The 17,492-nt window shown below is 48.0% G+C and overlaps 1 protein-coding gene across 14 annotated transcripts in view; it reads left to right on the top strand.

The window, feature by feature from the left end:
• mio (GATOR complex protein mio) overlaps window positions 1-17,492 on the top strand; it is a 560,893-nt gene that overhangs the window by 372,922 nt on the left and 170,479 nt on the right. For all 14 annotated transcript variants that reach the window (XR_012826275.1, XM_075682897.1, XM_075682900.1 and 11 more), the window contains one exon: window positions 7,235-7,300. Coding sequence is in view for 13 of the 14 variants with exons in the window: in XM_075682897.1 (XP_075539012.1) it covers window positions 7,235-7,300 (66 nt within the window). In the remaining variant the exon portion in view is untranslated. The remainder of the gene's footprint in view (window positions 1-7,234; window positions 7,301-17,492) is intronic.

Genomic DNA, 17,492 nt, shown 5'->3' on the forward strand with positions numbered 1-17,492 from the left:
GAATGCTGCCTGGCAAAACGCATGCTATGAAAGGTGACACATGTGCTGGTGGCAAGCACAGCAAAGTTCGCATAACTGTGCTTTTGTGCACCAACATGGATGGAAGCGATTGATGCTTGCCATTTGTCACCGGCAAATCAAAGATGCCGCGTTGCTACCGCACAGTATGTATGCCCGTACCAGTGCGGTACAGGCATAGCTCAAAGTCGTGGATGACACGCAAGTTGTTCGCAGAATGGCTAACTGATTTTGACAGCAGCATGGTGAAGAAAGGGGGCAAAGTTCTTCTGATTCTCAACAACTGTACCGCCCACCAAGTCCAAGCTGTCTAAACGGCAGTTGAGCTGCTTTTTCTGCCATCAAATGTAATGCCGAAAGCGCTACCGCTGGACATGGACGTAATACAGTCGTTTAAAGTGGCCTACAGGTGCCGTGTTTTGTAGCAGATGCTGATTGCAGTTGATCGCCCCACTGCCAAAGTGCCTCTGCAGGTCTCGCTGTTCTCGGTGGTCGAAATGATCAAAGCAGCATGGATGGAAGTGACACCCGAATGCATCCGGAATTGTTTTCGCAAGGCCTGCTTCGCCGACCCACCTGAAGCAGGCATTGAAGACACTCAACAAAGCCAGCTTGACGACGACTTGTGGCAACGCGTTGTTGACGCTAACCTGGCCGGCTTAGATCTTGATTGGCAAGATTTTGTTGATGTAGACGACGTTGCTGAAGTCGCGGAGCCGTTTTGCGACGGGACCGCCATCCGGAAAATGCGGACATCAAGCGAGACTGAAGCATTGGACGACGACAGCGATCCATCAGAGCCAGCACCTGTAAGCGTGACCAAAGCAGTGAGCACTATTGAGACACTTAGAAATCTTGTGTATTTTAAGGCCTTGGGTGACAAACACATTGCAGCTTTGAACAAGCTTGAAACCGCCGTCATTGGATGTGCTCTGAAGAGGCAGACAACAATCACCAATTTTCTTTCTCAATAAATTTTTGTTTTGATTGATGTCAATTTTTGTGTGTGGCCCACATATCACGAACTTCTGGATACAACGAACGAATTCCGTGTGATGTTCAGGTTCGTTATAACCTGGCTCAACTGTACACTCTTTCTATACTCCCAACATCCTTCTAACAATTTTTTCCAAGATATTTACACAAGTCTCCTCTACTCCTTGATTACGCAGTGCCTCTGTTAGAGAGTGTGTGGGGCCTGGTGACATTTTGCACATTTGATGAAACTGGTGACTGACAAGAGTTAAGCCTATGGCAATGGGTATGCAGGTACCTGGCTATGGTGAACTAATGGTGCTCAGCAGAAGTGCGGCTAAACAATAAATTTCTTTCTCACTAAATTGCATCATTCTCTGTAATTTAATATGTAATTTTGTGAAAAGTTGACAAAAACAAACTAGCCAGGAGGTCCGGTGAAAATGCATGTAGTGGTGAAAAAAGGGTGATGAAAAGGTGTGCGGGGGGGGGGGGGGGGGAGGTGTGTGCACTTGCTCAGTAGTTGGCACCAATTTCAAACCACTCAAAAGTGGAAGGGGAGGCTTGCTCGGGATTTCACGGTATCTAATGAATAAAATACACCATCGAACTCTTTCAAAAAGGCACCTGGTTCCTATCACCTGTCATTTTTAAACTGCAAGCATAGCTGCCATATTTTATTTGGGAGCTTGTGGTATATTTTAGTACCAGCGGGACATGAATGTATTTTGCACAGGAGAGTGAAGTGTTCTAGTTGGCCAGAAGCATAAACTTTGTAAACTACTGCAGCAGGCCACCATTCTGCGAAGGTCTCAAACATTGTGGTCTTAGCATTATGACTGTGCATCAGCCACGCAACAGCCTTAAGATTATGTTATCTATGCCACTTCAAGCAAAAAAATTTCATTGTTCGTAAGGTAGAACCTCGCCAAAAACAGTTATCAGCAATCAGCAACACATAAACGAAGCATCACCGAACTGTGATCTCCTGATAACGGTGTAGTAACTGTGATCCTTTGCAACATTGCGTGATAGCAGCGTGCCATCTCAGGCCATGTGAGTATCGACAATAATGACAGGAACACTTGGGCGGGCGTCATTCTTATTGTGGAAGGGCATAGACGGTCGTTCGAAACCATTAAAATAGGCGTAATGCATGTGACGAGCTCCAAAAGACAGAGTAATGTAATGCCGAGCTCTAAGAGAGCATTATAACCGTTGTACACAAAGAAATGTGCAGGATGTTACCTTCGACGCAGCCTCAAGTAGCATCCATGTTGACATTGTCCAAGAGGAGATTCAGCAGTCACTTGGAGTCCCTGAATTGTCGTGGCCTCTGCTAGAAGCGACGACCTACGCCGCCATAACCCGCGGTCATGCTCATCCTCTGCGACTGCGTCAGGGCCCGGTAACGCTGCAGTTTTGTCATTCGCTGTCGCAGCTGCCAGCTCACCCTCCCATCGCCCAGCGCAGCCACCCAAGGAAGACAGGTGTATGGTGCGCTCCAGACCACCGCCCACTCTGCTACCACTGTGGAGAAGCGGGCCACGTCTACTGCCGGTGCCCGTACCGTAACCTGCGACTGCGAGGCTTCGCCGTCAATGTGCGACATCCATAGCTTGGCGAAGGGCCTCGTGATATTTATTTATTTATTTATTTATTCATACCTTAAATACCTCTTTTGGGGTTTTAAATAAGGGCTGGGCATATCTAGGTCATATTTTCAATGAATGCCTTGAACAATGAATGACTGAAGTGGTACACTGCTTCAGCAGGTAGATGATTCCAGTTCTCTTTGAACGAAGAAAGAGTTCATATGAGTGGCGGTGTGAGCTGGAGGGCGATAAACAGCCTTTTAATGTTTATGACGAGAGGAAGTGCGACGCACAGGCATGATGTCAGTCTAGTTAAGCAGCAAGTAATAAGACTTGTAAAATAGACATAGTCTTGCTGTTTCATTGCCGCAACCCGGTGAAGACCTTGACGTTCTTTGCGTTTGCCGTCACCAGTATGCTACCTGTCACCACAGCACTGACCATACTCAGGACCAGCCTGTTACCGGTCCGTAAGCCCATATCAGGAAAACTAAAAGCAGCAATCGATGGAGGTGCAGTTGCTGTACATTGAAATACCGAAGATCCTTTGCCGCCATTGTCGATGCTTCAAGATATATCTCGATGACGTAGAAATGAGAGGTCGCCATCCTGATGAAGCCTCGACACCTAGGGTGTGCCAACAAAAGAAGACCTGATGACGATACATACCAGCTACAGAACAATGCGATGCAGCCGTGATGCGACATCACAACCCTATTGCAATGCAAGACGGAGAACCACCGACCTCGACGTGCTTCTCGATGGCCACAACATCTAGTAGCTCTAGAAGACACAGGAGCCGACTCCTCCGTCATCAGTGTACACTTCACCCCCAAGCTGAAGAAAGTCAAGACTACATGGGATAACCCTCACATCCTGTCAGCTGGAAGACTCTTTATAACACTGAAGTGCATGACTGGACTTACACTGCGAACTTCGTTGTCCTTCAAGCTTGCTCACGTGATGTAATTCTCGGCAGGGACTTTCTGAATCAACACGTCGCAGTCATTAACCTAAAGTCGAAGTCAATAAAGCTGTCCACAGACAAAGCGATACTGCTGGGGAGGACTTCTAGTCACCATGCCTTGAGTGTGCTTGAAGATCAAGTGAGCATCCTGCCTTGCTCCAGCATTGTCATTTCCATCAGCTCTGAAACACTCGCAGACATAGGAGGCATCACCGAGGGCGACCAACGCCTACTGCTCAACCGTGAAATTTACATCAGAAGAGGGATCGCTCAACTGCACGGAGGAAAAGCGAAAGTGAGGCTGACAAACTCCCAGTGGCCACCCCTTCCCCTCCACTCTCTCTCTCTCTCTACATGTATATTATATTTCCACGGAATGTTCTTTTAAGTAAAGTCCGCAGGCAACCTGACAGAAGGCCAGTAAAATGGAGCAGTCTCGGCTGGACAGCAATTGAGCACGCACTGCTAGTTCGCCATCTTCCTCTTCCACACTTCACCGTGCCAGCGCTGGTAGTCTCCAGTGCATTCACTCCCCACGCAGAAAGGAGCCATCCTGGCGACCTAAAGAAAAGACAGCATTTGCGGGTCGTAGCATGGTTTATGCCGTGCTACATGAACTGCTCTGTGCCCTCGGCGACAGCAATGAGAAGACAGCTCGAGCGGCTCAGTGACATAGTTCACTGGTGATGTTTGTGGCAGTATACAGCAGGGGCCGGCCATGGTAGTTTGATATAAACTTAGTGGATTGGCCGGGAGGAGTGACCGGGACCCGAAGCCAAACAAGCGTTCTGGGGGAATAGTGAGCACCATGGAGCGGATGAATCATGGCAAGATTTTTGGCACCACTGATGTTGGGTCTTGCACGAATGAGCGAGTTGGTGAAATTCTTCAGCATAAGTAGCAGTTTCTGGAACAGGTGTCACTTTGGAAGCGTTGGGACGGCAGGGGAAAAGGATGTCCATGAACCAGGAAGGTTCTTGTCCATGGAGAGGAAAGGAGAGAAGCCGGCGGGTAAATTGTGGGGCAGCGTTATAAGTGTAAGTGACAAAAGGAAGGACCCGGTCCCGATTGGAGTGATTGCAGCACACATACATTGCGAGCATGTCACCGAGCGTATGACTGAAATGTTCCATCATGCCGTTAGTTTGAGAATGGGGGGCAGAAGCAGTGGCATTGGATAAAGATGCGGCTGCAGTCACTAAGTAATTCTTGTAGCGCATAATGTCGCAGAATCATGTGGCGAAGAAGGAAGCAAGCGACATCTTTTGCAGTTGAAGCCGGCAGCGCAGATATTTCTCCGTAGCATGTGAGGTGGTCTACGGCAACAATGATTCCTCGGTTACCATCAGGAGTGCAAGGAAGGGGGCCGTAAAGATCAATGTCAACAGGGTTGAGTGGTCTGGCAGGGCAAGGTAAAGGTTGCAGGGGACCTGCGGAACTCTGAGGGTCATTTTATGGCGTTGACATGTAGCGCATGAACGGACGTACTGGTGAATGAATCTGTACATGCCTTGCCAGTAGCATCAGAGACGTAGACGGGAGTATGTTTTGAAGACGCCAGCATGGCTGCATTGAGGGTCATCATGAAAAGCTGAACAGATGACGGGGAATAACGAAGAGCCATCGACGCTCGTTGGCGAGGTAATTCCGTCTATTCTACAGATCTTCATGGATGGCAAAGTGTTGTGCTTGACGATGAATTGGGCCTGAGAGAGACTCAGGTGAGCAGTGAGACAGGAAGTCCAGCAGTGAAGAGATCCAGGAATCTTTATGCTGCTCGGCTGGCGTGTCGTTGAAGGTAAGAGCTGACAAATCATACGTAGAAGTTTGCGAGCAAACAGGGTCAGAAGGCAACGGAGAACGGGTAGGGCATTGGCATCTGAATGTTTGCGTCCATAGCGATAAATGACACTTATGTCATACTCTTGAAGGCGTAAAGCCCAACGAGCAAGGTGGCCAGTGGGGTCTTTCAAAGACGATAACCAGCATAAGGCATGGTGGTCTATGACAACATCAAACTGATGGCCATATAGGTAAGTACGAAATTTGCCGATTGCTCAAACGATCATCATAATTTTTCATTCACAGAATAACTAGATTCCGGCATCGTTAGGGTATGGCTGGCATATGTGACAACATACTCGTCAAAGTCCTCTTTGCTTTGGGCGAGAATGGCACAAAGTCCGGCACCACTAGCATCTGTGTGAATCTCAGTAGGCGCATTGGGATCAAAGTGGCGCAGTACTGGAGGGGACGTGAGGAGCTGGCAGAGCCTCGTAAATTAGTCATCACACTCAGAATTCTGAGCCGAGAGGTCAGACATGCCAGTAAGAAGCTGCGTCAAGGGGGCAATGATCGAGGCAAAATTACGAATGAAATGCCAGAAATATGAAGAAAAACTGATGAAGACAAACTCCGCACTTCTTTTAGGGTCGTGGGCTTGGGGCACTCAGCAACAGCGCAATGTTTGGCAGGATGTGGCAGAATTCCCTCTTTCGAGGCGACATGGCCTAGCATTGTAAGCTTACAAACACCAAAATGATATTTTTTTTTTTTTTTCAAATTTAGTTGCAACCCAGCTTTCGTAACGCACACAAGAATTTGCTCAGGGCAGGTGAGATGCGGTTTGAAATACGTAGAAAAGACCATAATGTCATCCAAGTAGCAAAGACGTTTGCCATTTAAGATCCCTGAGAATCCATCATTCTCTTGAAAGCGATAGGCATGTTGCAAAAGCTGAAAGGCATTACATTGAACTGATATAATCCATCAGGAGTTACAAAAGCCGTGTTTGGACGGTTGGCTTCAGCCATTGGCACTTGCCAGTACTCGAAGCGCAGATCCAGCGAAGAGAACTCAGCTCCTTGCAGGCTATCCAGGGCATCGTCGAGAAGCGGTAGAGAATAGACATCATTGCGGGTATTCTTATTTAGCCGGCAGAAATTTATGCAAATTCTGATGCAAACCCTGACATGCTAACGAGCAAAATAGTAGTGGAAAGAGGCACTACAGCCAGAAGCAGCTGCGAGGACATGCTGTAGTGGAACTGCAATGTTGATGAAGTGGCCGGTGGCTTGGACGACAGGTCTGGTGGTTTCAATGCGGAGTGAAGCTCAGTAATAATGCTATTACTGTTTGCAAATGGTATACATGTATTTTTACTGCAAAGGAGCCTTTTTCAAATCACTTCCTTCTTACTTTTTAATTTTTGCTCTTTTGGGGAAGTTCTCATGAAATTTACCTCGCATATTAAATGCACCCCTCAACTCTGCTTCATTTTTTCAGAAAAGAAAGTGGGCATTCATTACACGAGTACATCTGGTATGTAAGCAGTGGAGGGCTGGAGAAGCAAATGGCAAGGAAGCATTGCTCTCCCTTAGCCAAGATACAGTGTACAAGAGCATGTGCGCAGTAGCCGAAGAAAGCTTTAAAAGAAAGTTTTTGCATTTATTTTATAATGTCCAGAGTGTTGAGACTAAACTAGTCTGGCCTATGTACTGACATTGTTTTTTATGCTGTTAGGAAGTAGCAAGGCCTTGTGTGTAGCTCTGCATTCTTCATCCAAGTTATGAGTTGTGTTTCCGTTTACATTTATTTTGCTGCACAACCAGTCGTTCTTTCACTGATTAGTCTTCCCTAGACTCACCGTGGTGGTGCCTGTCACCTTTGTTCATTGCAGCAAGACTGCAACATGGCTATTGAAGACAGGGTGGCATTTGCCTGCCTTCACCTCATCGACGCAAAGGTAAGAATGTCTTCATGTTATGGTTGGCACACTCTAGAAGATACAGTGCTGTCAAGACAAAAACAACCCCGTAAACAGAAACATTACACAGCAGAGATATCTAAAGCACATTCAAGCATGGTTATCAAAGATGCCTAAATTTGGTTTCAATGTTCAGTAGAACCTCAATGGCAAATTCTTGGCTCATGTGATTGATGCTCATAGTAGTAGCAAAGAATGCTAGTATCAAATTTTGAGAATACATTTTCCCATGTGACTGGTTGTCTTTCCCCCATTTTTTATGATCAATATAGCACTACTATGTATCCGAATTGTAAAACATGTTTCTATTGCTTGTGCCAGTGCAATGTTTCTGCATATTTTATACATGCTGAAGTTTCCAATTAATGTACTTGCATAATAAATTAACCTCCAATATTGCTCTTGAAAATTTGAATTTTTATTTCCCCCTCGTAATAATCATGCCCTCAACTTTAACACCACTCTCTTCCTGTCCTTTAAAGTCGCTCCTAACGAAACAACATCAGCTAGCACGAGAGAGGGGTAATTGGAGATCGCAGGGAGAGTCCTTCATGCTGCATTACAGTTTCCAATGTGAGATAGATTAGCTCCACACACCATCATTGTACTCCATTGTCGAAGCTAGTTAGTCTGCTTATGTTTTACACTTTAACCAATTGCACTAGAGCCCCATAACCCACTTCACAATATGTTGGCAGCGAAGTGGAAGCTATCATCCATGATCAGGAGCACATTTGTGCAAATGGGGCATCATCTGCTCTCAAAAAGGCCACAGGCCTGCACGGCACACACAGCACAGTCAGTGTAAGCTGGAGGAGCGTTTCCTTAGGAGGCCGTTGTAAACTGATTGAACTCAGTAACTGTAAGGGCTCATTCACACCGGCGACTGACAGTGGTCGCGCGACCAAGTTGGTCGCAAAGCGACCAGTCGCAAATGGTCGCAAACGGTCGCCTTTCTTGAAAAGCGACCATTTTGGGCCAGTCGCTTTCTGCGCGATTTTTCAGTCGCGCGACCGTGGTCGCAAAACTGATAAACCAATCAGCGGCGCACCGGAAGTGATCTTTCGTGTGTCTACATCCGGCCTCCTCCGGCGCCGCGTTCAAATTCCGCGTAGATTCCGAGAGTTCTCGCTGAGAACGATAATCTCCGGGATTGCGACTTGCGGGTCGCGCTCAGCCGGGCTTGCCGGTGTGAACATCAGTCGCCTTCGGTCGCTTTTTGATTGCGAGTCGCAAATGGTCGCGCGACCTCCTCAAGTCGCCGGTGTGAATGTGCCCTAAGTAGTAAGAATATTGAAAGTCGTGCTTTTATTTGTATGCTTGCATGTATTTATTGAAACACACTCATGTGTGCTTTATGGTCAGAAAAGTTGCTTGGGAAGGATGCAGCAGGGCAATAAGAGCACTTTGAGGTTTGTAAATAAAAAGTCCAAACAATTATTGCTGCACAATGAGCTACATTGTGTATTTGACACAAATTCCATGCCGAAGTCTTCTTGCACACAGTGTACAAACCAGGCGTTGTGTGGAGCCTTTGTGTTTATGTTGAAATCATCTGCAAAGATTAGTGGCACATCATGTTGACGAACGAAGGTATGTGCCAAGAAGTCCGTAATATTCCCGTGTTGAGCACCTAGCAACACATACCTGAGGCACCACAATACCCTTGGAGTTACGTGCTGTGCACACATCAGCAGAGTCTATGTCCGGTGCTCCTACGAGTTTGAATGGCACATACTCATTTCCTCGTTCATATATTGCCACTCCCGAGGCCCAGTGCACAGTTCTATTTGCTGACATGACACACCTGTAGCCGGTGTTGTCATGCGGACGATCCCAGGTCTCGGACACATGCATGAAGAGGTAGTTGTGCATCATGACGCCAAGCCTGTGTGCTAGAGAACGTACGGTGAGAGAGTAGATGGCAAATCGGTGGGGCTGGTATGATCGAGCAGTGCAACGAAACATTTCATGATTGTGTCAATGCAACATGGTTTGAGTCTGAAATTCGTCGCGCAGTGCTTGATCTCGGTTTTTGGCAACGTGGTAAAACATGTAGTCGTCTTCAGCATTCATGATGTAAAGGCTGTCAAGTGAAGGGACTCAACTCAGTGCAACGTACACAAATTTCTGGGGGTAACGTTTGTTGTATTCGTTAACAACACTGCTATATGTGCCATCCTGATACTTATGAATGGTTGTTGCACTAGCCTGCACCATGAGAAACGGTGTATAGCGACATGTTATGTCAACCGTATGGTCCAACATGGTCACTGTGCTTTGTTTAACTGGTACCCACTCGGGGCTGCCTTTTGCCATACCACTCTTCCTGTGGCACTACAGTCAAGCCTGAGCCGCAGTCTATTTGAATGTCCCGACTCATCTGCTTCAGTGTGGGCATGTTTCCCAAGCACACTATTGACCAGATTGTCTATTACGTCTATGTTGACATTGACAGTTATCATGTATAGGAAAGCTCCAAAGCCTAATTTTCGTCTGCTCACAAGTGAGAGTCTGCATGGCTATGTGCACACAAGGTTCTTCGCAGGGAAGCTGTCTGGCCACATTTTTGGCTGAGCGCCCGTGAGGTTGCTTGCATAGAAGCTGTCGGGCCTCATTTTCGGCAGCGCGCACTTGAGGGTCTTCATGGTGAAGCTGCCGGAGAACATTTTGGCAGCACGCACTTGAGGGTCTCGGTGAGGGGTACTTGAGGGGCACTAGAGAGTCTTCGTGGCAAAGTCTTTTTGCATTGTTTTCTTGAGAATAAACTAAACTGTCCTCCCACTGTCAACAGCGACTTGCGGCTTGTGCCTAAGTCCGTGGAGGTCTTTCATCTGCTGAAAGGCATTGCCGACAATATTTTTAGCCTGCTAGTTTCTACCAACGTTGATACTCTTGGCACCCTCATCAAAGAGTGCCGGCTGTTTCAACGAGCCAAGAGCCACCGTATATCTCAGAGATTCACAAGGCTGCTCAATATGGGCGAAATTTCGCCCTGTGATGCCGTTCGCCTTCTGCCCAACTGTTACAACGTCACCTGCCTTGTTCGTCGCAAGATTGAAGCTGCCTGTCTTGCACCCTTTCAGCCTCCTGTATTCACAACGCCTTCCAGTGACTCATCTCTGCCATCGGTGTCCCTCATCCAAGCTGTAGTCAAGCAGGAGTTGGCAAATCTCAGCCTTTCTTTAGTGTGTGCACTGAATTGTCCTGATCCTCGGCCTTACTCCACAGGCATTGCTTGACAATCCTACCCCTCTTCTTTAACCTTTTGCAATCCTACAGAATAGAGAACGCCCGATGATCAGCCCATCTACTTCCTTTGTCATCAGGCCGGGCACATTGCTTGTTATTACCGTCAATTCCTGATCTCCACCTTACTGCTTCAAGCCGTACAGCCGCTGCTTCCCCTACTTACTATTCATCGTCCTCCCAAGCGCCTCTTACCTCTGACACCACTCCTCCTGTTCGCCACTTTTCCCGTTCCCCGTCACCTCAACACCGCCAATCCTGCTCACCACGGTCTTGCCGGGTTTCCTTGCCGACCTTCTCTTAATGCTCGCAGCTGCAAAACTAGATAGTGCAGCTTATGGAGGTGAAGCTGCAATGCCATGATCCTCTGCAAATCTTCTACTGATTCTCCACACTCACCATAGCCTCCTAGAAGTAAAAGTCGACAAAGTTCTTGTAACCACCCTCATCGATACTGGTGCACATCTATCTATCATAAGCGCCCCTTTACGCTGCCAACTGCACAAGATTATCATGCCATCTATGACACAGACAGTCATTATAATCATCATCAGCCTATTTTATGTCCAATGCAGGATGAAGGCCTCTCCCTGCGATCTCCAATTACCCCTGTCCTGTGCCAACCGATTCCAACTGGCACCCATGAATGTCCTAGTTTCATCACCTCACCTAGTCTTCTGCCGTCCTCAATTGCAGTTCCCTTCTCTTGGCACCCATTCTGTAACCATAATCGTCCACCATTTATCTAACCTGCACATTACATGATCTCGAATTAGAACATCGACTATACCCGTTTTCTCTATGATCCACACCGGTCTCTTTTTGTCTCTTAATGTTATGCCTAGCATTCTTCATTCCATCGCTCTTTGTGCGGTCCTTAACTTGTTTTCGAGCTTCTTTGTCAGTCTTCAAGTTTCTGCCCCATATGAGAGCACCGGTAAAATGCACTGAGTGTGCACCTTCCTTTTCAATGACAATGGTAAGCTTCCAGTCAGGAGCAGACAATGTCTGCCATATGCGATCCAACCCATTTTTATTCTTCTTTGAATTTCCTTCTCATGATCAGAGTTCTCTTTAGTAATTGACCTAGGTAAATCTACTCCTTCACAGACTCTAGAGGCTGACTGGCAATTCTGAACTCTCATTCCCTTGCCCAGCTATTCATGATTATCTTTGTCCTCTGCATATTAGCGTATTTACTTGCATAATGATCGCACTCGCGTAATGATCGCAACCGTGAATTTTGTTGTCAAAGTTCGATTTTCTTTCTTTCCCGTGTAACGATCGCACCCTGAACTTGTTGCAGCCACATGTCATGTGCCAAGTCTAGCTAATGATGATCGCGCTTACCATCTGTCGAATGCTACGCGAACGACTATTGAAGGCATACCAAGCGGTGTGCACGAAACCAACATTCTTAAGCAGATGCCCCACTTTCCGCACTCCCATGAAAAAAAAAAAAAATGTTGCAACACACTTGCCTCGGCTTTTTTATTTGTAGGCTTCATAATGGGTTTTGGTCAACAACAACAACATAAAGGGCGCCTTTCGATTCTTCTCGTCTGCACTCGTGGGCATGCAACAAATCACGAGCGGCAACGATAGTGGCCACCTTTACCCTGATACATTAGAAGTGTACCCTATTCGTATGCCGATGCTTGTAATGCAGCTAAGATATTCACCCACCCTTAGTGGAAACGTGCCGTATTAGTATAGCGGTGAAGACAAATGCCGCAGTTTCCGCAGCATGCCCACCATGTGTTTCTATGTCGAAGTGCTTGCGACCGGAGCGGTACATGACGCGGATGTCGTACTCTTGCAAGCGAAGCGCCCAACGTCCCAAGTGTCCATTCGGGTCTTTCAAGGAAGAAAGCCGACAAAGGGCATGGTGGTCAGTAACGATGGCGAAAGAACGGCCGTAAAGGTATGGGCGAAACTTGCTTAGTGCCCAGATGATCGCTAGGCACTCCTTTTCTGTGAGGGAGTAATTTAATTCTGCTTTCTTTAGAGTACGGCTCGCATAAGCGACAACGTATTCATCATAGCCAGCTTTCCGTTGCGCTAAGACCGCGCCAAGGCCAACTCCGCTGGCGTCAGTATGGACTTCCGTGGGAGCATCAGGGTCGTAGTGGCGAAGAATCGGTGGTGAGGTCAACAAGTGGCGTAACTGCCAAAATGCTGCATCACATTCAGGTGACCACGCTGCTATGCCGTTACTGGCGGAAAGTAAACTTGTCAAAGGTGCCATGGTGGATGTGAAATTGCGTACGAAGCCACGAAAATAGGAACATAATCCAATAAAACTTCTGAGGGTTTTGATAGACGTGGGCATCGGAAAGTCGGCAACGGCGCGGAGCTTGTCTGGGTCTGGGAGGACGCCGTCTTTTGAGATAACGTGACCCAATATGATTAGTTTTCTTGCAGCAAAACGGCACTTCTTGAGGTTAAGCTGTAGGCCAGCAGATGCGAGACAGGTCACAATGTCATGCAGGCGAGCGAGGTGTGTCGGAAAATCGGTTGAGAAAATGACGATGTCGTCTAGGTAACATAAACAGGTCTTCCATTTGTGACCGCGAAGGATGGTGTCGATCATACGCTCAAAAGTAGCAGGCGCGTTGCACAACCCGAAGGGCATGACGTTAAACTCGTAGAGGCCATCGGGTGTAACGAATGCAGTTTTCGGACGGTCAGGCTCGGCCATTGGAACTTGCCAGTACCCGGAGCGCAGATCCAAGGAACTGAAGTATTCTGCGCCTTGTAAACAATCGAGAGCGTCATCGATTCGAGGCAGTGGATAAACGTCTTTTCTCGTTATCTTGTTTAGGCGTCTGTAGTCGACCCAAAAGCAAATGGAGCCATCTTTCTTTCTCACCATTACGACAGGTGAAGACCAAGGACTTTGAGAGGGACGGATGACTCTACGTTTGAGCATGTCGTCCACTTGCTCCGTGATGAGTCGGCGCTCTTCGGCGGAGACACGATACGGGCGCTGTCGCAAGGGGGAGTGGGAACTGGTTTCGATGGTGTGAGAAACACCGGTGGCACGGCCCAGTGACGTCTGATTACAGACGAAGGAGTTGACAAACTGGTGAAGGAGAGCGAGAAGTTGGCGGCGATGAGGTGGGGAAAGAGCATGGTCGATGGCGTTGTCAAAAACCACTGAAGGTGATGAGCCAGACACCGAAGCGATGGAGTCAACATGACGGAGGGAGTCGGTAGGAACATCGAGGCCGTCGACGTAGTCGACCGCCTGGAAGTATCCTACGATCTCTCCACGCAGTAGGCTGATCGGGTACTAGTAGTAGTTGGTGACCAGCACCACAGTTGACCCTGATGTTACAGTAAGCACGGCAAACGGAAGAACAATGCCCTTGCGTTCAGCAAACACATCGGACGGCGTGAACACCACAGTGGCGTCAGATGTGGCATCAGACAACAAGACAACAGCCATCGACGACTCAGGAGGTATGGTTGTGTCGGCATCAACAGTGAGACGGTGCACCATGTCGTAGGACGATGTGGCGTATAAAGAACTTGGCCACTTCATACGAATTTGCATGTGGAATAGCTTCGGTTTTGGTGTGCCGGGTTAAGTAGTCGGTAGCGACGACTATCCATCTGTTGCGCGAAGAGGTCACTGGGAATGGCCCAAGTAGATCCATTCCTATTTGTTAGAACGGTGCTTGAGGAGGGTCCACAGGATGGTGGATTCTGGTGGTTTCTTGCGGTGCTTACAATCGCGGCAGGCCTTCACGTACCGTTGCACAAAAGAATAAAGCTGGGGCCAGTAATACTTCTGTCGTATCCTTGCTAATGTCTTAGCGAATCCCAGGTGTCCCGCACATGGCCCATCATGGCAGGCTTGCAAAATGTCTTGGCGTAGCGCCGACGGCACGATAAGGAGGTACGTATTGAGACTTCTTCCGCAGTTTTTCCTGTAAAGGGCATTGTTGTGCAAGTAGTATGATGATAAGCCGTGCACGAGTGAGCGGGGTAAAACATCTTAAACTCCTTGGAGGTACTCGATCAGTGGCAGCAGCAATCAGCGGCAGCACTCTGGCCATCGGACAAGTGCTCTGTTTCTTGTGCTTGAGCAGTGCCCATTCGACGTGATCTTGCATTGACTTTTTATCCACACATTCAGCCCTTGTTGACTGTGGCACAGGTGTCCTTTAACTTGAACTCCCTTCTGTCCCCGAGACTATTGCTGCTCGGCCTATGCAACTGTGTACTATTGAGTTTGTGCGGCTGCCATCACAATCCACTACTTATGTTCTTTTGACACCTTCTCCTTCTGTCTCTCACGAAGATTACCTTGCATCCCCTATTATTGACGTTGTCTTGGCACAGAATGTGACCCTACCAGACATGATTGCCAAAATTGTCAACAATGAAGCTTATCACCTTGTGATTAACTTTGGCTTATACGGCCATGTTCTACCTTCCGGACGGAATTGCACTTGCAATGTTTTCGTCCCTAAACGACTGTCAAGTTTCCATGCTAACATCTGAAGCCCCTTCACGTCCTACGAGCGCAGCAGGATCCATCAGCTTGCCCACCAGTGAATTCAACAAAATGATCGCTGCAGACCTTTCACCTGCACACGCTGCTGAACTTTGCCATGTGTTAGCGTCATACCGGGATTTTTTAACGCAATAGCGTTAAGGAGCGCGTGTCACAGAAAAGCCTGTGTCGGCGGCGGCGGCAGCATCGGCCGTGAGCGAAAAATCCCGGAAGGCAATTCATAAATAAAAAACAACTTGCAAGTTAGGCTGGGTGGGAATTGAACCAGGGTCTCTGGAGTGTGAGACGGAGACGCTACCATTCAGCCACGAGTTCAATAGTTCAAAGCGGGACAAAAGCGCCTCTAGTGAATGCGGTGTTGCCTTAGAAACGTGCCGTAGAAAGTTATACTACGGTGTATATAGGTAATTATGAGCATGTAAATTACAGAAGTCGCAGAGACACGAGTAGCAAAGTATGTTTCCGCTACATTTCTTCTGCACTCTGAGCACACGCAGAGCCATCTTGCGGCAAACACAGAAGACTCCCTCCTTGCAGTGTACAGCACTGCCCCGACACGTGGTGCACCACTCGCCCCATGATCGCGTCCGCCTTCATGGCACGTTGCGGTCCGGCTGTCCGTGCCGATCACTACGTTTGGCTCGCATAGATCGTGCTTAGTGGCCGGTATGAACGGGGTGTGATAATGCTATTGCGTTCCACTCCTGAAGGTGAAGCTTAAGCCTCCTCCAATTCTTTTACTTTGACAACCGGCCACTAGGCCAGACGACAGTTGTCATGCATCGAATCGACACTGGCGATGCAAACCCTATTCATCATTATCTGTATTGCGTTTCTGCTGCTAAACGGGCGATTATATAAAAAAAAGTCAAGATGACAGAAAAAGACATTATAGAACCCTCGAGTAGCCCATGGGCATCTCCAGTTGTGCTCGTCAAGAAAAAAAGACGGCACCTGGCGTTTCTGTGTCGATTACAGACACCTAAACAAGATCACTAAAAAGGACGTATATCTGTTGCCTCGTATAGACGACGCCCTCGACTGCCTCCACAGAGCGAGTTATTTTTCGTCCATCTGCTGTGTGGCTATTTGCCAGTTGCCGTCGATCCTATGGACTGCGAGAAGACCGCATTTGTAACACCTGACAGGCTATACCAATTTAAGGTTATGCCCTTCGGTCTATGCAATGCCCCAGCCACATTTGAGCGCATGATGGATTTGCTCCTTCAAGGCTTCAAATGGTCGACCTGCTTATGCTATCTGGATGACATTATTGTTTTTTCACGACATTTTCCAGCGATATTCAGCGCCTGTTGGCAATTCTCCAAGTGTTCCACAGCACTGGTCTTCAACTCAACTCATCCAAGTGCCACTTTGGTCGATGCGAAGCAACAGGGCTCGGACACCTTTTTAATGGTGTAGGAATCTGATCTGACCCTGAAAAAATGCACGCCGTGAAGCATTTACGCATACCTTCCTCTACCAAAGACGTTCACTCCTTCATTGGCTTATATTCTTACTTCCGTCACTTTGCTAAAAATTTCGCTGACATTGCCCTCCCACTCACTGAACTTCTCACGAAAGATACGCCTTTCCCATGGGGTCATAGCGAAGCCCATGCATTTTTTGCGCTTATACGCCTTCTCACAACGTCTCCTCTGTTGGTGCACTTTGACCCTTCTGCTCCTACGGAAGTTCGGATGGACGCCAGTGTATACAGAATCGGAGCCGTCCTTGCCCAGCACCAGCATGGTCGTGACTGCGTCATAGCGAAACTAGCCGCCTGTTGGTCGTCACCAGGTCACCCCAGAGCACAATTATTCAATTGCCGAGCGTGAATGCCTTGCCCTTGTTTGGGACACCTCCAAATTTCGGCCGTACCTCTTTGGCCGTCCATTCACTATAGTGTCTAACCACCATGCGCTCTGCTGGCGTTCCCCGCTGAAAGATCCTACAGGCCATCCTGCACTCTGGGCTTTGCTGTTACAAGAGTACTCGTTTTCCGTTGTGCACAAGTCTGGCCAATTACATACATCAGGACGCGGACTGCCTGTCCTGATATCCTGTTGATCCACTCGTCAACACCAACCCTGACACCGATGCTTGTGTTCTTTCTATCTCGGACTTTCTTCATGTCGGCGATGAACAACGGCATAATCCGGCGTTTTGGTCCATCATCGACCGTCTCATCTACGGGGTTTCTGAAGAGGTGCTCTGGATGTTTACCTTACATAGTGGAACTTTATACCGCCGCAATGTATACCCCCAATAGCCCTAAGCACTTGCTGGTGGTACCCTCCCACATGCATTCCACTCTCCTCCAGGAGCTTCACGACGGACCCACAGCAGGTCACCTTGGTGTAATGCACACTTATGATCGTGCGCGGCGTCGTTTCT

Source organism: Dermacentor variabilis, chromosome 2 (genome assembly GCF_050947875.1).
Source record: "Dermacentor variabilis isolate Ectoservices chromosome 2, ASM5094787v1, whole genome shotgun sequence".
Taxonomy (NCBI): Eukaryota; Metazoa; Arthropoda; class Arachnida; order Ixodida; family Ixodidae; genus Dermacentor; species Dermacentor variabilis.